Source organism: Zea mays, chromosome 4, assembly GCF_902167145.1.
Source record: "Zea mays cultivar B73 chromosome 4, Zm-B73-REFERENCE-NAM-5.0, whole genome shotgun sequence".
NCBI lineage: Eukaryota > Viridiplantae > Streptophyta > Magnoliopsida > Poales > Poaceae > Zea > Zea mays.
This window is the reverse complement of record NC_050099.1, coordinates 209,441,090-209,467,351: the sequence shown is the minus strand read 5'-3', so window position 1 is coordinate 209,467,351 and position 26,262 is coordinate 209,441,090. Positions and strand designations below refer to the sequence as shown.

The following is a 26,262-nucleotide window of genomic DNA, read 5'->3' as shown; positions in this document are numbered from 1 at the left end:
ACACCTTGGCAAGGAGTGGGACTCAGATTGTTCGTCATCCGACTCCGACAACGAAGGACTCGTCGCCTCGGCCTTCAACAAATCGTCCCTCTTCCCCAACGAGCATCACACCTGCCTCATGGCAAAGGAGAAGAAGATAAACACTCAAAAGACTACTTATGCTTCTTCTAGTGATGATGAATCTAGCGATGATGAAATAGATTATGCTAGTTTGTTCAAAGGCTTAGAAAGAACTAAGATTGATAAGATTAATGAATTAATCGATGCCTTGAATGATAAGAATAGATTGTCAGAAAAGCAAGAGGATCTTTTATATGAAGAACATGATAAATTTGTAGAGGCACAAAAATCTCTTGCTTTAGAAGTTAAAAGGAATGAAATGCTTTCTTGTGAACTATCTACTTGCCATGAGACCATCTCTAGTTTAAAAAGTGTTAATAATGATTTAAATGCTAAACTAGAAGTAGCAAATAGATCTAACTCTTGTGTAGAACATGTTGTAATTTGCAATAGGTGTAAAGATTTTAATGTTGATACTTGTAGTGAACACCTAGTCTCTATTACAAAGTTAAATGATGAAGTGGCTAGTCTTAATGCCCAACTTAAGACTAGCAAGAATGAATTTGACAAACTAAAATTTACAAGGGATGCCTACACTATTGGTAGACACCCCTCAATTAAGGATGGGCTTGGCTTCAAGAGGGAAGCCAAGAACTTAACAAGTCATAAGGCTCCCATTCCCGCCAAGGAGAGAGGGAAGGCTCCTATGACTAATAGTAGTCAAAAGAATCATGCTTTCATTTATGGTGATAAGAGATATTCTAGAAATGTTCATAGGAGTTGTAATGATTCAAATGCCATGTTTGCTTCAAGTTCTTCCTATGTGCATGGTAGAGATATGCCTAGGAGAAATGTCATTCATCATATGCCTAGGAGAAATGTTACTAATGTTCCTAGGAAAATTAATGAACCTTCTACAATTTATCATGCTTTCAATGCTTCCTTTGCAATTTGTAGAAAGGATAAGAAGGTGATTGCTAGGAAATTAGGGGCAAAATGCAAGGGAGATAAAACTTGCATTTGGGTCCCTAAGACCATTGTTACTAACCTTGTAGGACCCAACAAGAGTTGGGTACCTAAGACCCAAGCCTAAATTGCCTTGCAGGTTTATGCATCCGGGGGATCAAGCTGGATTATCGACAGCGGATGCACAAACCACATGACGGGGGAGAAGAAGATGTTCACCTCCTACGTCAAGAACAAGGATTCCCAAGACTCAATCATATTCGGTGACGGGAATCAAGGCAAGGTCAAAGGACTAGGGAAGATTGCCATTTCATCCGAGCACTCTATTTCTAATGTGTTTTTAGTTGAGTCGCTTGGATATAACTTATTGTCTGTGAGTCAGCTTTGTAATATGGGATATAATTGCTTATTCACAAATGTAGATGTGTCCGTCTTTAGAAGGAGTGATGGTTCATTAGCTTTTAAGGGTGTATTAGACGACAAACTCTACTTAGTTGATTTTGCAAAAGAGGAGGCCGGTCTAGATGCATGCTTAATTGCTAAGACTAGCATGGGCTGGCTGTGGCATCGCCGCTTAGCACATGTGGGGATGAAGAACCTTCACAAACTTCTAAAGGGAGAACACGTGATAGGTCTAACAAACGTAACCTTCGAAAAAGATAGACCTTGTGCAGCTTGTCAAGCAGGTAAACAGGTGGGAAGCTCTCATCATACCAAAAATGTGATGACCACATCAAGACCTTTGGAGTTGCTTCATATGGACCTCTTCGGACCCGTCGCCTATCTAAGCATAGGAGGAAGTAAGTATGGTCTTGTTATAGTTGATGATTTTTCCCGCTTCACTTGGGTATTCTTTTTGCAGGATAAATCTGAAACCCAAGGGACCCTCAAGCGCTTCCTAAGGAGAGCTCAAAATGAGTTTGAGCTCAAGGTGAAGAAGATAAGGAGCGACAACGGGTCCGAGTTCAAGAACCTTCAAGTGGAGGAGTACCTTGAGGAGGAAGGAATCAAGCACGAGTTCTCCGCTCCCTACACACCACAGCAAAATGGTGTGGTAGAGAGGAAGAACAGGACGCTCATAGACATGGCAAGGACGATGCTTGGAGAGTTCAGGACACCCGAGCGGTTTTGGTCGGAAGCCATGAACACGGCGTGCCACGCCATAAACCGGGTCTACCTTCATCGCCTCCTCAAGAAGACTTCCTACGAACTCCTAACCGGTAACTAACCCACTGTTTCATACTTTCGTGTATTTGGGAGTAAATGCTACATTCTAGTGAAGAAAGGTAGAAATTCTAAGTTTGCTCCCAAAGCTGTAGAAGGGTTTTTGTTAGGTTATGACTCAAATACAAAGGCGTATAGGGTCTTCAACAAATAATCGGGTTTGGTTGAAGTCTCTAGCGACGTTGTATTTGATGAGACTAATGGCTCTCCAAGAGAGCAAGTTGTTGATCTTGATGATGTAGATGAAGAAGACATTCCAACGGCCGCAATACGCACCATGGGGATTGGAGATGTGCGGCCACAGGAACAAAAGGAGCAAGATCAACCTTCTTCCTCAACAATGGTACATCCCCCAACTCAAGACGATGAACAGGTTCATCAAGAGGAGGCATGTGATCAAGGGGGAGTACAAGATGATCATGCAATGGAGGAAGAAGCACAACAGGCCCCTCCAACCCAAGTTCGAGCGACGATTCAAAGGAATCATCTTGTCGACCAGATATTGGGTGATATTAGCAAGGGAGTAACTACTCGCTCTAGATTAGTTAATTTTTGTGAGCATTACTCTTTTGTTTCTTCTATTGAGCCTTTCAGGGTAGAAGAGGCCTTGCTAGATCCTGACTGGGTGTTGGCCATGCAGGAAGAGCTCAACAACTTCAAGAGAAATGAGGTTTGGACACTGGTGCCTCGTCCCAAGCAAAACATTGTGGGAACCAAGTGGGTGTTCCACAATAAACAAGACGAGCACGGAGTGGTGATGAGGAACAAGGCTAGACTTGTGGCAAAAGGTTATGCCCAAGTCAATTCGCATATTGTTAGCCTATGCTGCTCACCATTCTTTCAGGTTATTCCAAATGGATGTGAAGAGCGCTTTCCTCAACGGACTAATCAAGGAGGAGGTGTACGTGGAGCAACCCCCTGGCTTCGAGGATGAACAGTACCCCGACCACGTGTGTAAGCTCTCTAAGGCACTCTATGGACTTAAGCAAGCCCCAAGAGCATGGTATGAATGCTTTAGAGACTTTTTAATTGCTAATGCTTTTAAGGTTGGGAAAGCCGATCCAACTTTATTTACTAAGACTTGTGATGGTGATCTTTTTGTGTGCCAAATTTATGTCGATGACATAATATTTGGTTCTACTAACCAAAAGTCTTGTGAAGAGTTTAGCAGGGTGATGACTCAGAAATTCGAGATGTCGATGATGGGCGAGTTGAACTACTTCCTTGGGTTCCAAGTGAAGCAACTCAAGGATGGCACCTTCATCTCACAAATGAAGTATACACAAGACTTGCTCAAGAGGTTTGGGATGAAGGACGCCAAGCCCGCAAAGACTCCAATGGGAACCGACGTACACGTCGACCTCAACAAAGGAGGTAAGTCCGTTGATCAAAAGGCATACCGGTCTATGATAGGGTCTTTACTTTATTTATGTGCTAGTAGACCGGATATTATGCTTAGCGTATGTATGTGTGCTAGATTTCAATCCGATCCAAGGGAGTGCCACCTAGTGGCCGTTAAGCGAATTCTTAGATATTTAGTCGCTACGCCGTGCTTTGGGATCTGGTATCCAAAGGGGTCTACCTTTGACTTAATTGGATATTCAGACTCCGATTATGCTGGATGTAAGGTCGATAGGAAGAGTACATCGGGGACGTGCCAATTCTTAGGAAGGTCCCTGATGTCGTGGAGTTCTAAGAAACAAACTTCTGTTGCCCTATCCACCGCTGAGGCCGAGTATGTTGCCGCAGGACAGTGTTGCGCACAACTACTTTGGATGAGGCAAACCCTCATGGACTTTGGCTACAATCTGAGCAAAGTCCCACTCCTATGTGATAATGAAAGTGCTATCCGCATGGCGGATAATCCTGTTGAACACAGCCGCACTAAGCACATAGACATCCCGCATCACTTTTTGAGAGACCACCAGCAAAAGGAAGATATCGAAGTGTTTCATGTTAGCACCGAGAACCAGCTAGCCGATATCTTTACCAAGCCTCTAGATGAGTTGACCTTTTGCAGGCTGCGTAGTGAGCTAAATGTCTTAGATTCGCGGAACTTGGATTGATTTATAGCATACATGTGTTTATGCCTTTGATCCTGTTCCTTTATGCACATTGTTGTTTATTTATAGTGTTCAAGTTGTACAAACACTCCCTGGACCTCAAAAGTCCATGTGTGAATGATGCACATATTTAGGGGGAGATGTGCTACAACTTGACCCTTTGAGACTAACCATGTGCTTGAGTTTTCTTAATTTAGTCTCAAAGGAGGTTTGAAAGGGAAAAGGTGGACTTGGACCATGCAAGACTTCCACTGGACTCCGATGAGAGGGTAACTTATTCCAAGTTCATCTCCATGCTCTTATTGCCTTTTTATTCTTAATTGAAGATTTTGGTGAGGCAATGGGGTTCAAGGGCCAAGATTGATCCCGTTTTGGTGCTTGATGCCAAAGGGGGAGAAAATAAGGCCAAAGCAATAAATGGATCAGCTACCACTTGAGAATTTTGAAAATAGTAGAATAGAGCTTTTGGTTTGGCAAAAATCTCTTATTGTCTCTTTTGTCAAAAGTTGGCCTCTTGTGGGGAGAATGGTTGATTATGGGAAAAAGGGGGAGTTTTTGAAATCTTTGATCAATTTCTCTTGGAACAACTCTCTTTATGTCTCAACAAGTGTGTTTGACTTAGAGATAGGAAATTGAGGTTGATTTGCAAAAACAAAACCAAGTGGTGGCAAATAATGATCCAAATATGCCAAATTTGATTCAAAACAAATCTGTGCTCTTATTTGCATTGATGTTGCACTTCTTTTAGTTGCTTTTTGATGTGTTGGCATTAATCACCAAAAAGGGGGAGATTGAAAGGGAAATGTACCCTTGGTACATTTCTATAAGATTTTGGTGATTAAGTGCTCCACACAAATGCTTTGAGTAATATTTGTGCCAAAGACTTAAGAAGTGCAAATCAAGAGTAAAGGTATGTTTCTAAGACTTAGTACATTGTTTTGGAGACTAATGTATTGTGTCTAAGTGCTAGAAACAGGAAAAGACCAATTTGGAAAAGACTTGGCTGAGCAGCCAAGGCTCTGCGCAGTCTGGGAGCACCGGACTGTCCGGTGGTGCACCGGACAGTGTCCGGTGCGCCAGGCTGGCGTCTGTCAACTGGCTGCTCTCGGGACTTCGACGGCGGTGTACGGCTATAAATCACCGGACTGTCTGGTGGTGCACCGGACTGTCCGGTGAGCCAACAGTCGGCCGGGCCAACGGTCGGCCGCGTAATCCGCGTGCGACGCGTGGCAGAGCCAACGGTCAGAAGGGGGCACCGGACTGTCCGGTGTGCACCGGACAGTGTCCGGTGCGCCAACGACTCTGAATCTCCAACGGTCGGCTGCGCCAAAATAGGAAAGAAATCCGCACCGGACTGTGTCCGGTGGTGCACCGGACTGTCCGGTGCGCCAGTCGACAGAAGGCAAGAATTGCCTTCCTGGAATGCTCTCAACGACTCCTAGCTGCCTTGGGGCTATAAAAGGGACCCCTAGGCGCATGGAGGAGAACACCAAGCATTCTCTAAGCATTCCTAAGCTCCAAGACTCCAATTCCGCGCATTCGATTCTTTGTGATAGCAACTAGAGCTCCATTTGAGTAGAGAACTCCTCGGGTTGTGTTGTGAGGTCGAGTTGTGACTTGTGTGCGTGTTTGTGCTCTGATTTTGTGTCTTGTGTGCGTTGCTCATCCCAGCCTTACTTCCGTGCTTCTTTGTGAACATCAAATTGTAAGGGCGAGAGGCTCCAAGTTGTGGAGATTCCTCGCAAGCGGGATATAGTAAAACAAAGCAAAACACCGTGGTATTCAAGTGGGTCTTTGGACCGCTTGAGAGGGGTTGATTGCAACCCTCGTCCGTTGGGATGCCACAACGTGGAGTAGGCAAGTGTTGGACTTGGCCGAACCACGGGATAAACCTCTGTGCCTATCTGTGTTGATCTTCTTGTGGTTATCGTGTCTTGCAAGAACTCCTCTCTAGCCACTTGACTTTATTGTGCTAACTCCTAATCAAGTTTTGTGGCATTAAGTTTCAAGTTTTTACAGGATCACCTATTCACCCCCCCCCCTCTAGGTGCTCTCAATACTTCAGATGGAGTCGCCTAAGTCAAGGAAGGGTGTCGAAAGGCTGACAGGGAGACTTGCATCGCTAAACAGTTTCATCTCAAGGTATATGGAAAGAAATCTACCATTCTTCAAAGTGTTAAAGTTAGTCAAAGTCTTCCAATGGGGATCAACTCAACAAAAAGCCTTTGAAGATCTGAAACAATATCTTATACAACTGGCAACTCTGTCTCCACCTTCGCCAGGAGCCCCACTTCTTCTGTACGTAGCTGTCTCTCACTCCGCTGTTAGTGTGGCGCTAGTTAAAGAAAGGCAAGAGGGTCAGTCGAAGAAGCAAACACCAGTTTGCTTTGTCTCAGAGGACTTAAGCCCATCAAAGAAAAACTACACAGAATTGGAGAAGGTACTATATGTTGTATTAATGGCCTCCAGAAAGCTTCGACACTATTTCAATCTCATCACATAATTGTACCATCGTCACAACCCCTGAAGGACATTTTTAGAAATAGCTACAGGCAGGGTCGGAAAGTGGGCCGCAGAGCTAAATGAGTTCACCATTGACTCTGTTCATCGATCCTCAATCCAGTCTCAAGCATTGGCAGATTTCGTTGTTGATTGGACGCCAGGGACTCACGACGAAGAGCGGGTACTAGATGAAGAAGTATGGACAATATTTTGTGACGGGTCATGGGGGACCTTCGGTGCAGGCATTGTAGACGTTTTGATCTCCCCATCGAAAATAAAGACATCCTACATAGTCAGACTAGACTTCCAGTGCGCAAAGAACATTGTAGAATACGAAGCGGTTTTGTTAGGGCTTCGAAAACTCAAAGCCATGGGAGTAAGAAGAGCAATATTGAAGTCAGATTCTCAGGTGATCATGGGCCATGTTAACAAAAGCAGCAAAGCAAGAGACCCCAAGCTAGAAAAGTATCTCGATACAATCCAAAGGATGTAGGCCTCCTTCGAAGGTTTCTCAGCAAAAAACATTCCAAGAGGAGATAACGAACAAGCCGACTTGCTAGCCAAATCAGTAGCACAGGGGCTACCTCTTCCCCTAGAAGTCTTTTTTGAAACCCTTAAGCCACCTTCGGTTGATCTTATGGAAAGAGCTATACTCGCAATATCACCCATACATAGTGAAGATTGGAGAACAAAAATTGTATCTTCCTATAGGACAATTACCCTTCGGATGATGAAGCTTATATCAAAAGAATGCAGGCTAGGACAAGACCATACATAATAATAGAAGGGGAGTTATTCAAGCAGGGAGTCTGTTCACCATTGCTCAAATGTTTATCTAGAGTCGAAGGACAAGAACTGATGAGAGAAATTCATTCAGGGATATGTGGTGCTCACATTGGATCTAGGCCACTCTTGGGCAAGGTCTTTAGGCAAGGCTTCTACTGGCCAAAAACTGCTTCGGATGCAGCAGACTTGCTGCAGAAATGTGACAATTGCCAGAGGTGTGCTAGGGACAAAAAGCAACCTTCTTCTCTAACACAATTAATTCAGCCTACCTGGCCATTACAGAGATGAGGACTAGATTTGTTGGGACCACTACCACCAACTCATGGGAACTTAAGATATGTTGTGGTAGCGATCGAGTACTTATTCAAACGAATCGAAGCTAAACCATTGGCTACAATGACATCGGCCATAGTTCAGAAGTTTTTCTAGCAAAATGTTATCTGTCGCTTCAGAGTGCCGAAGGCTATCACAGTGGACAACAGAGCGCATTTCGACTCCAAAGCTTTCAAGGCCTTCTGTCATCAGATTGGAACAAAAATCCATTTCGCATCAGTAAGACATCTAGAATCTAATGGCCTGGTGGAACGAGCAAACCATATCATCCTTATAGGGATAATGAGGTCAATCTTCAACCTGCCGAAGGGAAAATGGCCAGATGGATTAGTAAAAGTGGTATGGAATCACAATACTACAATTTCAAGATCAACAAGCTTCACCCCATTCAAACTTTTGTTTGGGGACGAAGCAATAACTCCAAAAGAGGCAAAAACAGGGTCAATACGGACCCTAGCTTCAACAAACGATGAAGATACCTGCAAAATATCAAAAGACTCAATAGAAGGGATCAGGCTTCAGGCAATTGATCACATTAATAAATACCAAGCCGAAACAATAAAATGGTGAGACGAAAAAGTTAGGTTGCAGAACATTAAGCCAGGACATTTTGTGCTTCGGAGAGTGGCTAACCCAGAGATTGTAGGGAAGTTACAGCTCAAGTGGGAAGGACCCTTTTTGGTGGTATCTTCGGCAAGACCAGGATCTTACAGGTTAAGAGACATGGAAGGAAATGACATTCCAAGGTCCTGGAATGCAGATGAGCTTCGGAGGTACTATGTGTGACAACCATGTAATTTTTCCATTTTTTATGGTTCCCTTTTTTCCTTTCAAGTGGGGAGAAAGGTTTTTAATGGGGCCATATTTTGTAATTTTTATTTTTTTCCAGCCCTATTTAATACAAGGGCAAATTTCCTCCATATGTAAAATGTAAAGATCTGAGGTAACATCGTCGAGTGTAAAGAAGGAAAAGCAAAAGCTCCAAAGTCGTTCCTAAGGGGATGCAGAGCTAAAATACCACCTAGTAAAGGTGAAGAAGCTCCAAAGTCGTTCCTAAGGGGGTGCAGAGCTCAAATGCCACCTAGTAATGGTGAAGAGACTCCAAAGTCGTTCCTAAGGGGATGCAGAGTCTATTTTTCTTTTTTACCTTCAGCATACATCAGTCGCATAACACATCACATCGAAATTTGCACTCATACAAGCATTCATTATAGACATTTTAGCTTCTTTGCATCATCACATTTTGCATAAGAAACTAATAAGAAGCTTATGATGCTTCGTTGTAAACGAAAAGAAATGAAGGTGTTTTTGCCTTTCAGCTAAAAAAGAATAACACAGTTTCGTCCACAACAAAGCAAACAGAAACAGTAGAAGGTAATATTACAAGGTATTTGTACATATTTACAAAGGTTCTTTACATATCATCCTTCATAGTTTTTTCCACCAAATACAATGTTTGTTACAACAAAGATCTTTAAGAGCATCTTTCATGATTTCATCAAAAAACTTTAGCTTCGGATCTTCACTCTTCACCGACATTACCTTGGAAACAACACTGTATCAATATTGGGCAATAACAAACAGAAAGAAGGTAGAAAAAGATAAGCAGACAAGAAATTTTCATACTTCATCAAGCAACACCCGAGCTTCGTCTCTGGTGACCTCCCGACCACCCTTCGTCCAGATATGGGTAACAAATCTTGTGCGGTTCTCTTGAGACCATGGAAGAGGCTCTAAATGATGAGACAATTCTCCATTTCATGATGAAGACATGCAATGATGTACTTTTGTAGTCACTCCTAGGCTTCCGCCATCGTCTCATCTCTAAGGTACTAGAAGCTTAAGATTTGTTTCCTTAATGCGCTTGTCTTCCCTAATGGAAAGTACTTTCCAAGTAAGGCATTGACACATGTCTCCCATGACACCATGGTTCTCCATTTGAGATAGAACCATTGTTTTTTCCTTTCTCACTAATTAGAATGGAAACGGATAGAGTCGAATAGTGTCGTGCGTTACACCCTTGATGGCGAACTTGCTACAAATCTCTAGGAAATGTTAATGATGGTTGTTTGCATCTTTCGAGGCTTTTCCATAAAGGGAATTGCCTTGACTATATGAATGATTCTCCACTTGAATATGAAGTTCTTGCCTCCCTCCACACAAGGTCTAGTGGGGACGTACATGTTGGATGGAACCGAGAATTCACGGATAGTCTTTCTAGCTACTCTAAAGTATTTTCAATCTTATGTCTTGTTTTATAAACATAAACGAAACCTTTTGCAAAAGAGTTCCCTTTTGTTATAACTCTTATATGTGATGTTTTTGAAAAGTAAATAATCTTTTCTTATATGTTCTTTAATTTGTTATGGTGATTGTTGATGTTATTGAGTGGTGTATGTTTCTCTAGTTTGTTTGTATGTTATTTAGAGATGATCAAGAAGTTGTGAATCAAGATCTGCTTGAGGAAGAGCCTCAAGTTTTTTTATAAGAAAGGCAAGTGGACTTCTCCTCTTGCATTTTATGTTTGATCCCAAACAACAAATGATAACTATGTTTACATTTATGTTAAGCATAATTTGATGTGTTACCTATTTAGATACACTCAACCTTTGCAACCTTATTCCTTGTTTAACTTCGGATTATGATTTAATCAAGTAGCTATGCTATTGCTACAACTTTAACATTATGATGTCACTCTTTAATGATATTATGTCCTAAAGATCATGTTATCATTATCATTATCATTGCTATTGTGGATGCCACGTTAATTAAACAAGATCATATGTGTTAATTAGAACATGGAGTGACCACCTAGGAAAATAGTGTGGCCATGAGGACGATATGGGATGCCCTTGGTTAAATAACTAGGGAAATCTTGGGTCGAGTGCTGGACATGGTCACCTAGAATGGAGGCATTGCCATGCTTTTATATTCTTGCTCAGGAAGATTGGATACAGGCGTTGTTCCCATGCTTTTCCTGCAGAATGGGGTATAATGTTAGGTTACGTCGGATGAGCTCTGTGTAGTTTAGCCATTTCCAAATTCGTAGAATGAGGACTCTAGGGAAAAGTCTCGTAGTGAGATCCTAGCCATTCACATTGAAAGTGAATACGAGTCCAATAAACCCAGGCTAGAAGGGAATCACGACTCATGGTGAAAGTGTGCAACCTTTTTAGAGTGTAAAACCGATATATCAGTCGTGCTCATTGTTTGGTCCTAACAGGCAAACCCAGACAGTCAGGATCAGGTGAGAGGCACGATGCACGACAAAATGTTAAATAGGAAACTTTAGTGTCTTGTTATGCATGTCTTCTCTGGCTGTCTTATTATGTGTGTCCTATCTAGCTACAGTACGTGGGTATTTATAAGACAGCCAGGGTAGATAACTTAAGTACAATTATTCCCCTGGCTACCAACTACATTCCTAGATTATGTTATACAATAGGGTAATTACAGGGTGGTGGCCTAGATAGAGCACGTGCACCAAAACGCCTACCCGTCTTCCTCGCTGATAGGTGGACCTGAGGAGACGCCTCCATGCTCCAAGCATCCGATCCATCCTAGGCCTCACATTTATCTCCGCGGAGCCTTCGATCCGACGGCACGAACACTTTGGCTCCGCCCTTTGACTTCATGTCGAAGGGTTCTGACTGGTCGAGACCTACATGTCTTCACAGGCGTAACACTCGCCTTCGATCCTCGTGAGCCCTCGTATGGGCCATCCCTTCGAGACTATCGTCGGTCCCTAGGAGGCGAAGTCCCCTGTAATGGCTCGCGCTTAGCGAAGTCTGCAATTGCATTGGGCCTGCATCCAAACAAACATTAGCCTTTGACATAGGGCGGGGGCAAAGAAGGGTTGATCGAGGGCTGGTTCGGTCTCTGTCCCAATACTCATACTTAAGAGCGACATGAACCCTCACATATAATTGAACTTGAAGATGGAAATAAATCATGTTCTGAGCCTCATGTTAATGATAATTTGGTCAAGTGGATTGAGCTTATGTTGATTATTATTTATGATTAATTGGGTTTGGTATAATACCTAGTAAATATGTATTGATATTAAAATCTTTACCAACGAAAATGTAAAATATTAATCGTATTAAAAAGTAGCCTTACCTTGTTAACCTTGCATTTTCTCCTCACTTGTGGAGCTCCCACCATAAGTGTGCTCACCCTTGTTTATATTGTTGCTCAGAAGGATTTGAAGGTGATGAAGATCTGACGATGGATTTAATGGATTCTAATCTAGCGATACCCCAGTCATCTTCCTGTAGAAGAACGCCCATGTTTCCGTTGTAGTTTGATAAATATTGTGGTAAGACTCTAAGCATATTTGAAGTGTAATATTGTTAATATAATATTTATGTACACCTTCGTGCATTGTTCTTCGATATATTAAACTTATGACGTCAACATATATGTGGAAATATATCCTGGCACACGTATTCTATGTATTCGGTTTTGTCCTTAAAACCAAAACCAAATGTGATAAGATAGAATTACAAGATCCGATCGACTTACCATTAGGTTTCCTAGTTTGCTACATGAAAAATCAACAAATATCGTATTGTATCTCCATAGAAGTCGATGCTCAATTATTTTTAGTAGGTTTCTTGTTTACCATGTCTGACATGATACTCTAGTTTTGATGGGCCTCATCCTGGTCATATCCGGCCAAGCGACCATATTGAGACGATATAAAGCTGGTGGGATACACTAGTCTCATATATTCTATACCATTGAACACTTCAAGGTGGTTTTAGGGGCTGTTCGGTTGCTCCGGAATGGAGGCCTGGAACTATTCCTGTCTGGATTGTTTACCTATTTTGTATAAGATTTTATCAGGTGGAATAATTCTGGCTTCAATCCTGGACAACCGAACAAGCCCTTATGCGTTTTTGCTAACATGGTGGTGGTCAGTGGGCTCATGCTCTTTCTTACAAACAAAAATCATATTTTGATATTGAATCAAATGAATATAAACTTTAATAAAAATTATAAAAGTTTGATGTGAGTTACAACTTTATAGTTGACAACTTGTTTATTCAGATTTTTTAGAGACTTAAATATTCATTTTAAGTTATCAAATTGTGAAATTCTTTTTTTTAGTTTTTCAAATAACTTAGAAGGTTAATATGGTCTATAACAAAGTTGTATCTCTCGATGTGTTCAACTTTATTTTTTGAAAGGTTCTTTTCATCTAAGATCATTTAGAAACCCAAATATCCAAAGTTGTCATTCCAAATATGATCTACAAATTTGTGGTTGACACATTTTTTTATATGATGTCATTTAAATGACCAAACAAATATTTTAATTTCTCGCATATTTTATCAAACCTTTAGCTCTCAATAGTATCTATAATTTTGTAGTTGAAAAGTTTTTATTCAAGATCGTTTAGAGATAAAAAAACATTTTAAGTTCTCCAGTTATAAATTTGAATCATTAACTTTTTAAAACAACTTCGGATAGAGACAAGCTCTAGGCTAGGTTTATAGTTTGCGAAGAGATTCAAAAATTCTAATATTTTTTTGTTAAGATCATTTAGGAACGTAAAGATTTAGTAAAACATATCATAACTAAAACAACTTAGATAAGTGGGGTCCACATGCCACATTAGCCAAACACATTGAAAACACTCTAATATTTTAGGGCTAGTTTGGGAACCCCATTTTCTCAAGGGATTTTCATTTTTCCTTAGGACTGATTTAGTGATTAGGGATCCCGAGGGGATCCATGAGAAGAAATACGGTTGCAATTCAATTTTGAATAGCAAGATGATTTGTCCCATGGATCCCCTCGGTATCCCCGATCATCAAATCAGCCTTATGAGGGCGTTTGTATCCTTTCATTTTAGAGGAATTGAAATTCAGTTAATAAAGTAATCTATTTAGCTTAGAATTTGACATTCTACCAATTTCCAAAGTTCAGATATAGACCTATCTTAAATTTATTGGGTGGAGGATGAGAAATAATTTTATGCATTAATAGAATTTGTTTCTACTCTGTAATTTATAAAACGCTCTTCGACTCACTCCTATATAGCAAAAATATAGCACATAAATATCTCTGACATCTTGCTAATAATAATATACAAATATATTTTGTATAAAACCAAATTAGCTTAATTAATATATGTCTAAATTACTATTATTAGAATGAAATTCAATTTCAGTGATCCAAATGGGTGTCAGAAAAATAGAAATCTCTTAGGTCCCGTTTGTTTCGTTAGAATTGAATTCCATTTAAATAATTATAATTTAGATAAAACTAATTAAGTTCATATATTTATATATGTAATATATTTGTATATTATCCTAAATCATATGAGAGAGATAGTTATATACTATATTTATGCTATAGCGAAGCAAGTAAAAGAGTGTGTTATAAGTTGTACATCGAAAAAATAGCATGTAAATCTATAGAATCAATTTTCATCTGTCACCCGATAAATTTGAGATAGACTTATATGAATACTTTGGAAAATGGTGGAATATTACAATCTAAAAAATAGTCTACTCAATTAGTTAGATTCCAATTTCTCAAAATAAAAAAAACAAACAGTACCTTACAAATAGCCTTAGGGAGGCAATTTATCCGGCTTTCAATGTTAAGGACGAAAGTTGTGTAATGTTCTAGTTTTGTTTTTTGAAAAAAAAAGTCAGCTTCAAGTTTAGGTGGGCAAACCAGAGATTACTCTTTCCAATCAATACAAATACATCGGATGAGAATCTAATTTCAATTTTTTTCTTCATCAGAATCTAATATCTAATATCAACTTCGGATACCTATTTTTTTTCTACCAATAATTTAGAAGACCTGAAGCTTTGCACTAAACTTTTTATAACTGCTTTCCACTAAACTTAAAAGAGTGAAATAGCACCAGTCAGCATCCTGCGACTAATGTATCACCAATATGATTTTCTCCAATTCTCATATACAATATTGTTTTTAGCCGATCAGACAAATGATGATATGGGAATCCATACTTTCTATGAGGCATGTAAAAAAATTTAAAATACATGGACATACAAGTTTGATCATAACATCATTTGCATGAAGTTCAATACAGAAGGCAAATGCCTCGAACAAACAAGTAACTTAAAGCAACTGAACCAACACAACACGTATATATATGGGTCTAACGAGCTACCCAAAGCGAGCGTTTGTGTCTGCAAGTGAAGTCCACATACAACAACTCAGGACTTAAGGGAAGAAAAGGTACAAAAAATAGTTTTTTCACAGACACACCATATATACCAGCATAGTACTGCAGAAATAACCATCTGGCTTTCCTGTGTCCTAGACACGAATCTCAGGAACATGCTGCATCTTCTGGTGCATCCCGTTCGTTAGCCACTGCGTTCTAAACTCCGCGTGCAGGTACAGAAGCCAAAGCTTCTTGAGGGAGAGAAGCGATTCGATGCCTTGAGGGACCTTATCCAGCTGCGCTAGGGACATGATGTACAGACCTTGGATGCATGGAAGAGCACCATGTCCAATCTCCAGCTGCTCGACGTTAGGCATTTTCTTCAGGACGAGTGTTTTCAGGTGAGGAAAGCACCCTGCAGAAAGAACCAAAGTGCTTGCACTACTGACCCTGTTCATGCTCAAATAGGTGAGGTTCGGCACGTGCGGAGCAAGGACCCCCAATGGATCTTCACCAAGCTGACACCAGCTAAGCGCTAAATATTTTAGATGTTTCCCATGGTTGCAAAATATTGGATATTCCAGTGTCTCGGCAGCCCAGCGGCCCCTTACAATTAGCCTGTGGAGCTTTGGAAATTCCGGAGCAAGGGCTTGGAGGCAAAGTGTCTCATTCACATCTCTTGCGGAGATTAGGAGGCTGGAAAGAAGTGGCATGGTTGAAAGAGTCGCGAAAAGGTTATCACAATCTGCACCGCTTACATTGTCGATCCATAAGCTTCTGAGTTGCATCAGTTTCTTCAGCTGTTCAGGCAAGTCTTTGCTCGCTTGCACTGTTTCAAGAGTCTGTAGTTCTTCCAGGTTCAACAGACCTTTAGGTGCTTCCACTCCGATGAAATATCTGAACTCCGTCTGCTTCTCATCAGCAAACCTGTCAGCTAAAAGGTGCCTTAGCTTCTTGACCTTAACAATCCCTCGTGGTAGTTTCTCTATTTGAGTTTGTTTGATATCCAGAGTGTGGAGGTTGAGGAGCTTCTCAATAGACTCTGGGAGTGACTTGACTTTGGTGCGCCTTAACCCAATATACCGTAGGTTAAAGAGATTTCCTATAAATGCTGGCACCTCAGTGATCTCAGAATCTTGCAGCTCAAGAACTGTCAAATAATTTGATTGAGACATAATTGAGGATACCATGTCAGGAGAGAATGAAATTATTCCCTGAGCCACAAGAGTACGGAGACATGGAAATTTAAACTTAGCTGCTGCCTTAACATTCCACCCACATAACGACAAGCGACGAACCTTCTGGTCCACCTGTATCAGTTCACCATAATCGTTTGCAGAACCAAACTTCTCTTCTTTGGCAACACAAAGTGCCAGGTCCCTCATGATATCATGCATCTTGCAAGTGCTAACCCTGCCAAGCTCATCATAGTCTACAACTTCAAGCATATTACGGTGGATCAATTCCATGAGATTTCCCTCAGCCACCTCCTCTGGTGTATTCTTTTCTTTACTCAGAACAAAACCTTCTGCGACCCAGAGCCGCACAAGGGCTTCGCGTGACATGGGGTAGTCTTCAGGAAACAAGCTGCAATACAAGAAGCAGTTTCTGAGATCTCCAGATAGATCATGGTAGCTTAGATTTAAGATTGCTCGGACATGATCATTGGTTGACAACTCACTCCGAAGCTGGTTGTATGTTTGATTCCAAATGTTTATTTGTGGTCTAGATGACAGCAAGCTGCCGACTGTAACAATTGCTAGTGGCAGGCCTTGGCACCTTTTCACTATTTCACCAGCAATTTCCTTAAGCTCCTCGGGGCATTTGTGGTCCTTCTTGTTGTGAAAAGCCCTTCTACAGAAAAGTTCAAATGCATCAGGCCCACACAACGGTTGGAGCTCAAGATGGTGGTCAAAGGAAGCAATAGCACCAACATGGTCCTTTCGTGTTGTAATGATGATGCGGCTTCCATGGAGTGTCTGGAAAGCATCATGTATTTTGAAGTATACTTCTTGCTCCCAAACATCATCCAACACAATCAAGCATTTTCTATTCTGGAGCTTTCTCTTTATTTCCTCCTTCAAGTCATGTACATCCATTTTGTCAATCTCTCTTGGCACTGGTGGTTGCATATGCCCAATCTTCCATAGTAGCTTTCTCAACAAAGACTCGACTGTGTAGACCTGTGACACAACAATCCAAGCATGTACCGGGAAGTTGACCTTTTCACGTTCATAAATGTTTGTAACCAGTGTAGATTTTCCCAGTCCACCCATACCAGAAACTGTTATCACCATGCTAGCCTGCTCTTCTGAGTAAATCCATCCAGTCAGCAATTTTCTATTTTCTTCAATTCCTACTAGATCTTCATCTTTGACAAATTCTGGGAAACTGTCTTGGGAACGCTGTCTTTCGATTTCAGCGAGTTGCTCAGGGTGAGGGACAAGCTGGGATGGCTGCAACCACTGATCCTTCATCTGAATAACTTGCTGAATCTCCTCTTCTATCTCAGCTACCTCATCAGCAATTTCACTGAAAACAATGGCATAATGGGTACCCTTGACGAAAAATTTCTTCAGAAACCCTTCTTCCTCCAGTTGAAGAAGATGGTATGAGTATTTGTCTACTACATCCTCAACACGGTAAGCCACCTTCCGGACCTCCCCAATCCAACTCTTCACAAGTTCATCTGTAAGGTAGACTGTGCCAATCTGCTGTATAACTTTGCTCATTATTATTAGTTTCATCCTTATGTGATCCACTTTCCGTGGGAGTTCCCTCAGAGCTTGAATTTTTTCAGACAGCTTGTTTATAATGGTCTTGGCAGGTTCATCTCCAAGAACGGAACCAATCTTAGTGACAGCAAGGAGCACTGCTTCTGCCATAGGGTTGTGCTGAACAACAGAGACAGCTGGTCATATTGTAGGTAAAGCAAATTTAAATTGAAAGATACCAGCTGAACTAATGGAGTCACTCGTAGGTTAAAAAATAATTCCCCTGTTCTTGTTGATTCTACTATGGCGCATTATTTTCAGCAAATAAGATTTTGTGTCGAAAAAACTTAAAGCTTCTATGACAGGAAACTTTAAAGCATAATGTATTGCACATGCAGGTAACATGTATCAGTACCATTTGCAATTCCCAAATGGCTAAATAGGTCTCATCAAATATAAGTTGGCATAGAAGAGAGCTGTTTCGGTCATTTTCCCGAAGAGGTTATTAAAACAGTGGAATCTAATATGTACTTACTCTTTTAGACATAGTCTATCTATAAAAAGAGATGTAGAAATTATCAGCATATAGTATAAATGAAACACTGCGCAACCAACGGATCATAACAAGGCAAAACCATTTAAAGAGCCACTGGCAGGACATGGAACTTAGACAGAAGATTCGGTTGCTAGCCATTTTATAGGCATCAGCAATTGTAGCATACTATATGTTTATTTGTTTGCAAATTTTCTGAAGGATAAACAGATCCGGGCAACCATGGAAGGACCAACAATTGATGTCCGTACTAGTTTCAGATTCAGGGCTACGTTTCCTGAAGCTGCTCCCTGCCTAGTGCCTAGACTCGGTTGATATGCGATCAGGAAAATGAACTCAACAGACAGAAGCATAAACTAGCCCAATAGGATTGCTAAGAACATGGTCCCCAATGTCCATTAAAATTATCGCATTTGCATCCAAAAAAACAGTGACGCGGGTTACCACTGTGGTCAGTGGAAGAATAAAACATAGGGCAGTGTTGGCTCGTTTGACAAGCCAATGCGCACCTGGTGGAACCTTAGCCCAGAGCGGAATGGGGCGATGAATCCGGCGAACCTGCGGCATTAAACAAGAGGACGGAGGAGGTGAGCAACCAGCGAAAAGTGCTGAGATAAGAGTAAGACGCGGTTAGGGCATGACAATGCATATCCAGCTCTCCCCTATCATGTAACCATTTCCCTTCGACGCAAGCGCCGCTGCCGCGCTTGGCTGTGCCGGCGCGCAGCCGTACTCGTAGCCCAGTGATCTCGGCGTCGCATTTCGTCGACTAGGCGCAACGAGACGAGTTATTTGAGATTGTAATAATCTCGTCGCGCGGCTTCGCCCCTTTGGTACTCCGCAGCCGCGCATCGCCAGTATGGTATTCTCGACCTCACATCCTTGCCAGATAGGGACAGTTATTCCCCCGTCCTCTGTTACCTTCGATTAGCTAAGGTAAAAGTCAAAAATGTCCCTGCTGTTTACAGAGTCGAGCCCGGTGAAAACCTAACTTCCTCCTCTCTTCTTCCACGGGGCTCTCCTTTGGCGCCGCCACTCATTCCTCCAATGGCTACTCCGGCAAGAGGCAAGAAACGGCTCGTCGTCGACGTCGATCTCGAGCTCGACAGTGAGGTCGAAGTGGCCTCCGCCTTCAGCCGACTGTCTGTTTCAGTCGTTGCCAAGCGTACAGGCGAGAGTTCTACAGGCGACGGTTGCGGCTTCGAGCACTCCACCGGCAAGCAGCGCACCTCCAGCAAGGAGTGGACCAGCGGCAATGAACTCACCTGCGCGGCCACATCAGGTACCTGTTTTTGTGGGGCTAACTGCCCAACGTTGGATGTGAAGCTGTTGACGTTGGTTGTGCAGGTGAGTTCCTTGCCGCTTCTCTAGCTTCGTGGGGTTAACTGCCCAACGTTGGATGTTGCGCACGAAGCTAGAGGGATGTGAAGCTGTTGACGTTGGGCAGTGATATTTGTAGAGTTCTGTATTTTGAAACTGTTTTTATCCAAACTGTCTAGTGACCATTAGTGCTAGAAGCAGAGAGTGGCTTTAATTGTTAACTGTTTTCTGTCGAACAGAGCTCACAGCCGGCGTCAATCACTGCTCGGCACCTCGTTCAGTGTCGGTAAGGGTTGAACTAAGTTCAATAATATGCAGTACTATGTTCAAATCCAATAGCAATTTTTGTGGTTTCGCAGATTACCCGATTTGAAACAGTTCGTAGTGACCTCGCCCAAGCCATTACAAAGATGCGTGTAGTTGGGAAGGAGTTGAAAGATTTGGCTGGAGACGAGATTATGAATTCGCCAGATACGGCCAAAGATGTGTCAGTGAACTTCGCAATGTGGCGCGTGTATGAACTTGCTCTGTCACTTGAGGACGAAGCACAGCGTTTAGATGATCTCGAAGCTGGTCCGTCGCCACCATTATCGGAGCAGTTCAACAACCAATTTGCTGAAGATGAACAAATGGGTGGTGGGGAATGGGCACTGGATGATGTCAGTTCTGAAGAGCTTTCGGATCGTCAGATGAAGTAGAGTAATATGGGTGTTGTTTAACGGCACTATATGTGTTATTTGTGTAAGGGACAGCTTGTGTAAGGTATCCGTGTAATAGTTAGTTTGTGTAAGGTAACTGAACTTGGTAGTGAAGTACTGTCAACCTGGGTTGTCCATTCTGTCGAGTGTTGAATGGCACTCGATAGCTTTTGTAACGTTGTCCATTCTGTTTTCATTAAGGTTATCTGAATATGGCCCTCGGTAACTTGAACTTGTGTTTCCAGTTTACTATTTTCTGTCCATTCAAATTTCTGTCATTTGGACATGTGTAATGGCCATTTGGACAGAAGCTGGTAACTGTAAAAAGAAGCTGTTCTTCTGGTGCCAATTTGCTGTTCATTTGGACACGTATCTGGCGACTGGAAATGAAGCAGTGCCAATTTCTGGTGCCATTTTGCTGTTCTTCTGGTAGCTATAGTTTCTGGGTTCCTTGCAGATGGCGACTGAAATCAAGCAGATGGCCAGTTTCTGGTAGTTCCTGGGTTCCTTGCAGATGGCCAGCTTCATTTTGGACAACACCAGAAGACCAGCACTGGCAACAGCAAGCAACGACGTATCTGGCGACTGGAAATGAAGCAGTGCCAATTTCTGGTGTCAATTTGCTGGTGGGAGATGGCCAGTGCTGGTTGCCAGAAGACCAATTGTGCTGCTCTTGCAAGGTATTTTGCAATTCTTTAGCTCCCATATGTGGTTTCTTCGTAAGGAATGGCATTGCTAGGGAAGCAACCCATGAGCTGGTGGGTGTTGTTGTTTTTCGACGACCACTAGAAGTGCATGTGTGCTTATCCACGATAACTGTAACCTGCAAACAATATAAAATTCATTGTGAGCTTCCCAAATTTCATTTAGGATCCAAAGTACAAACAATGTGTGATACAACAATACTCACAACGACTGTGGGAGACCCGGCATTTTGTAGCCTTGCATTGATTCTCCATGGACAATCACCTCCTTTGCAATAAGCTCGATATCTGAATGGTGAGCTTGACTCAATCCCTAACTCAAACTCATTATTAATTGCATATTGCCTGATAGCCAGTCTAAATTCTTTCATATCCTTGTACAAACTCCCAATCTTCATTACTGGATTAGATCTATTGCACTCAAATACCCTTTCTTGTGGTATGCAATCAGTGCAGGGCAATTCATCATTAAATTCATCGCTTTGGCGGACAGTCTCTTGCCTTTCAGTAGTTTCACGTTCATCTTCAGCTAACAATCCTAACCGATCATACATCAATGACTCAGAGGCAGTCTCTTGTTCTCCTTCTTCCTCCCATCTATCATCAATTTGTATTGCCCCCCAATCAATTTCTAATACCTGCAAACATCCAATTAAGAGAGCTATGAAGTACTCGGCTAAGATGCATCAAAAACTAAACTGCTGGACAATATTTCTATCAAACCTCCATTCTCTGTTCATCCCCTAACAGAAAATCTTGGGGATCAGACAAATCCGAGCTCCTAACAGGTAGATCCACTCTTTCCACAGGGGAAACCATGGGGATGCAAGGAGGTGGCGACGACAGCTGTCCGGTGGCAGGGGGTGGGGCGGAAATCTGGCTGCTGGCAGAAAATGGCGCGAACATCTCACTGGTAGACGGCAGCGCGCGCATATGGAAGCAGGATAACGGAGGATTGCGCGAGCACCTGGTGGCGAGTGCCCCTGCTGGCAGACGGCAGCGCTCGCAGATGGAAGCTGGGGAATGGAGGTGAGCACCTGGTGGCGAGCAGTCGAGTCCCCAAGCTGGCAGACGGCGGCGCGCGTTAGTCCGGCTGCCAACCGAGCGCAAGAAACCCGTAGGGGTATGTTAGTCCGAAGGGGAACACAACCGGCATTAAGATTTGCAAAACATACGTTAACAGAGGGCGGGGGATTAAATGTCCCAAACTGGCGAGGCTGTGAGCTCCATAATACCATACTGGCGATGCGCGGCTGCGGAGTACCAAAGGGGCGAAGCCGCGCGACGAGATTATTACAATCTCAAATAACTCCAACGAGACCGCGCAAGCACCGGATGAGTGCGGAGTGGATGACGCAGGAGGACGGCAAGGACTGGGTGAGAAGGATCCTCATCAATAAATCAATAATCATGTGGGCCAGAAAAGAGCACAAGAGCCTGATTCGGCCCACAGGTGGACTGCTACAGCCCACAACTGACAAGCAACGTGCGTCGGTGCGTGCACCAGGGATGCAACGCAGAATTCCGTTTTAGCTCTTCATATCCGTCTTCGGCTAGTTTGGAAACCTTATTTTTTCAAAGGATTTTTCATTTCCTAAGAAAACTTAGTTTATTTTCTCTTACGCCCTGTTTGGATCATTGGAATTAAATTTCATTCTAATAATAATAATTTAGGCATATATCAAATAAACTAATTCGCTTTTATGCAAAATATATTTGTATATTTTTATTAGCAAGATGTCAAAGATATTTATGTACTACATTTTTACTATAAAGGAGTGAGACAAAGAGTGTCATGTAAGTTACAGAGTAGAAACAAATTCTACTGATGCATAAAATCATTTCCTATCCTCCACCCTATGAATTTGAGATAGGCTTATATCTGAACTTTGCAAAGTGGTGGAATGCCAAATTCCAAACTAAATAAGTTACTTTATTGATTGAATTCCAATTCCTTTAAAATGAAGGGATCCAAACGCCCCGTTAGAAAAATTGGAATCCCTTAAGAAAATTAGTGATAAAAATTTTCCTCGCGCGATTCCTACAAACGCTTGCGTGGGATATTTTTCTCCATCCCCGATTCCCGCAGAGATAATCGTCGGAGATCATCGTCCCCGTTTAAATTATAATTAGATCCTACTTCATTTATTATTAATATAAAATATTATCACTTATACACATTGTCAGACGTTAAATCATTATATATACACCAAAATGAACACATTTGTATAACGGATGATCTCTTCACAAGATCATTATTTATTTTTATCATTAAGTATTATATAAAAACATCGTCACATGTAAGTTTAACGGGTCCCCGCGGGGAACAGGGATGACAAATGCTTCCTCATCTCCATCCCTGTAAGGAAAATGGACCCCATGCCATTTGGCTCAAAAGGTTCTGGTGTTTGATGATCAACATAACCTATGGACTAATATGTTTGCTAGTGTTTATATTTATAGTTCACAGGATGTGAAGATGATTGGACTAAGACACTTCAGATGCAACACCTCAAATGAAGACATAAAAAGAGCTTAGAAGTCCAAGACTTAAGAAAAAAGAAGCACAAAAGAAACAACGAAGAAATCCATGAAGTGGGCAGTCCGCCAGCGCACTGGTGGTGCACCAGACAGTGAACCGTACCTGTCCGGTGTGCACCGGACTATCCGGTGGGACACCCGGACAGTATGCGCAGAGAGGTCCACAACGAGCACTCTCGGGCTATAGCACCGGACTGTCCGGTGTGCACTAGACAGTCTGGGTAACGATCGACTGCTACAGACCCCAACGGTCGGCTGACGTGGCAGGGCACCGAACAGTGAACAGTGCTTGTCCGGTGTGCACCAGACTGTCCGATGCGCCCGTCGAGAGAAAGCTGCTGCTTCTTCCAACGGCTATAATTGGGGGAGAATGCTATAAATACCCCCAACCGGCCATTTCAAGGTGTGGGAGCCCAAACAACATACCAAGACATAGTATAGACATTTTCAAGTGCTCATACACTCAAGTGCTTAATAGGATCACTCGGTGAGTAGCGTAGCTGCTTTGCGAAGTGCTTAGGTTAGTTAGACCGCTCTAGCACTTGCTCTAGGTAAATCCTAGTTAGTTGAGTGAGTTTAGAAAAACCACATAACCCCTCGGCTAAGGCTAATCTCGACTAAACTGCCTCTGTTTCAAACTTCGCTCTGCAAACAGTATAGTCTACAGTGTAAAATAATGTTTTGAACGATCATATACACGCTCTACCGAAGACAGTCCCCTGCTGGCCTGATTCCATCTATCTATGGCAAAGCTTCTCGGACCAAACATACAAAGAGTCCCTATATGTACGGTGGACGAATCTCCTGTATATATATACATATATACAGGGGAGTACCATGCTCCTCGTATACTTTAAATATGTCATTTCTTTACTATATAAGTTTTATTTTAAGCCCCACAACATTATAATAATGTGTAGTATGATAACACAAATATTGTATATTTTTGAAAATTTTAAGAAAAAACAATAAATAAATACTAATTAACTGAGTTATAGTGTAGTGCGTATGAATACTTTTTGGGAGAAATAGTTGAGGACGTCCTATATTTAGAGAAAAATTTTTGAGAGCTAGTTTGGGAGTCCAAATACCGGAGGGGATTGAAGGAGCTAAAATCCCTTCTTTATTCAAAATTATATAAAGAAGGGATTTTAGCCACTCCCATCTCCTCCGTTTTGTGACTTCCAAACTAGCCCTTATTAGATATAGTAAAATAGATTAGAAAATATACATAAGGAGTTGGAGGAATGGTTGGAGGATGACTCATGAGAGATGTGACTACCTCGGTTGAATTTGGTCCGCCGATGATTGTAAAACTGTTCGTAGCAGGTCATATATAAAGTAGTAGATTTATAAAGTTTCAAATAAAAATGAGATAGAGAACGCGATAGCTGCTGAGTACCTAATATTCCATCAGGGCGGAGTCGAAGTTCACGCGAAGTTTAGGATTTATTGGAGATACACGCACACACTACAGAATCAAGTAAACAGAAAGGTTAGGCTCGACTGGAGAGCCAGAACCTGAACCTCTGGCAAGTCAACCTACTTACTTGCACGACAGCTAGCGTCTGCATTCAAGGTCGAAAGGTCAGCAGTGATCGATACGGTGAACTAATCTTGGCCATGAGACGCAGAGTTTCAGAGCCTGCAGAGTGCTAGAGCAGAGTCTGCAGGACGAGTTGACCAGGCCCATGACGACCAATTTTTAGAGAAGAATAAACAAGCAAACTGTGCGATGCATGCTGAATCTCCATGAGTTGCAGGCAAGTACACACCTGCAGTTGATCGCAGATTTGCCGGCCGTGAGAGCCAGCTAGCGACGCCTCTCGCCCTCACGCTCGGAGCTCACGGACGATGGATGGGAAGGGAAGAAGACCATTACATGGAGATGGGATTGGGACATGCATATAGGACAGCACCAACACACAGCTTCTTTTTTTTTATTTCTGGGCCAAGTCTTCTGCACCCAACTCCCATTTCGTAAGCTCAAAAAAAAATCATGAATTGTTTAGGGAGACCTCGCAAAGTCTGCGGACCAGACCAACCGGTGCTGGCGCAGACGCGCAGTCGACATCGGCACATTTTTCTGTGCATTTGCAGGGGGCGGCCAATGATATTCGATGCCTTGTGGGTGGAACCGGGTCCTACCATTCCTACCAACGGTTGCTTTCAGGAACAACCCTGATTAGGATGCGCTCTGGTGATTTGATTATTAGTATTAAAAATCAAGTGCTTGTTCTTATCTGTTCATTCCTTTTGTATTTCTGAGGTAGTGGAGTTATTTTTGTGTGTATGTATTGATGTTCAAACTTATATCTTGTGTATAATCTCTTTCAGATTTCCATCACCTACTTTCTGGCTCCCTTCTGCTGCTTAATTTAGTGTCTTTATGACAGGGCTCCTTAATCTAAGAACTGAATTTCCAAATTTCCCTTATATATATATATATATATATATATATATATATATATATATATATATATATATATATATATATATATATATATATATATATATTAGAAGCCCTGAGCTCTCTTTAACTAGAGAGAGCCCTGATCTAATGTTGCTTCTGGTCAATGACGAAGACAGTCTAGCCAGACTGGGGTTTGGCAATGCCATGACCCAGCAGGAATCAGCCCAAAAGG

General features: G+C 42.1%; 2 protein-coding genes across 13 annotated transcripts; one reads left to right on the top strand and one right to left on the bottom strand.

The window, feature by feature from the left end:
- Window positions 1-14,939: 14,939 nt before the first annotated feature.
- On the bottom strand, window positions 14,940-25,697 carry LOC100381812 (uncharacterized). Of its 12 annotated transcripts, XM_020551637.3 has the most exons (7): window positions 25,393-25,600; window positions 22,044-22,169; window positions 21,800-21,956; window positions 21,283-21,714; window positions 20,498-21,195; window positions 18,864-18,912; window positions 14,940-17,981 (listed from the first exon to the last, which is right to left on the bottom strand). In XM_020551637.3, the coding sequence occupies exon 7, from the start codon at window positions 17,970-17,972 to the stop codon at window positions 15,240-15,242; it is 2,733 nt and encodes a 910-aa protein (XP_020407226.1). In that variant the 5' UTR covers window positions 17,973-17,981; window positions 18,864-18,912; window positions 20,498-21,195; window positions 21,283-21,714; window positions 21,800-21,956; window positions 22,044-22,169; window positions 25,393-25,600; the 3' UTR covers window positions 14,940-15,239. The 12 variants fall into 12 exon arrangements, with proteins under 12 accessions (XP_020407226.1, XP_020407222.1, XP_020407223.1 ...); XM_020551633.3 differs by lacking the exon at window positions 20,498-21,195 and having other exon boundaries at window positions 21,578-21,714; window positions 25,393-25,607; XM_020551634.3 differs by lacking the exons at window positions 20,498-21,195; window positions 21,800-21,956; window positions 22,044-22,169 and adding exons at window positions 25,020-25,088; window positions 25,168-25,284 and having other exon boundaries at window positions 21,578-21,714; window positions 25,393-25,604.
- Window positions 19,376-20,060, top strand: LOC103654544 (uncharacterized). The gene is made up of 2 exons (XM_035967510.1): window positions 19,376-19,636; window positions 19,914-20,060. The coding sequence occupies exons 1-2, from the start codon at window positions 19,402-19,404 to the stop codon at window positions 20,045-20,047; spliced, it is 369 nt and encodes a 122-aa protein (XP_035823403.1). The 5' UTR covers window positions 19,376-19,401; the 3' UTR covers window positions 20,048-20,060.
- Window positions 25,698-26,262: the final 565 nt, after the last annotated feature.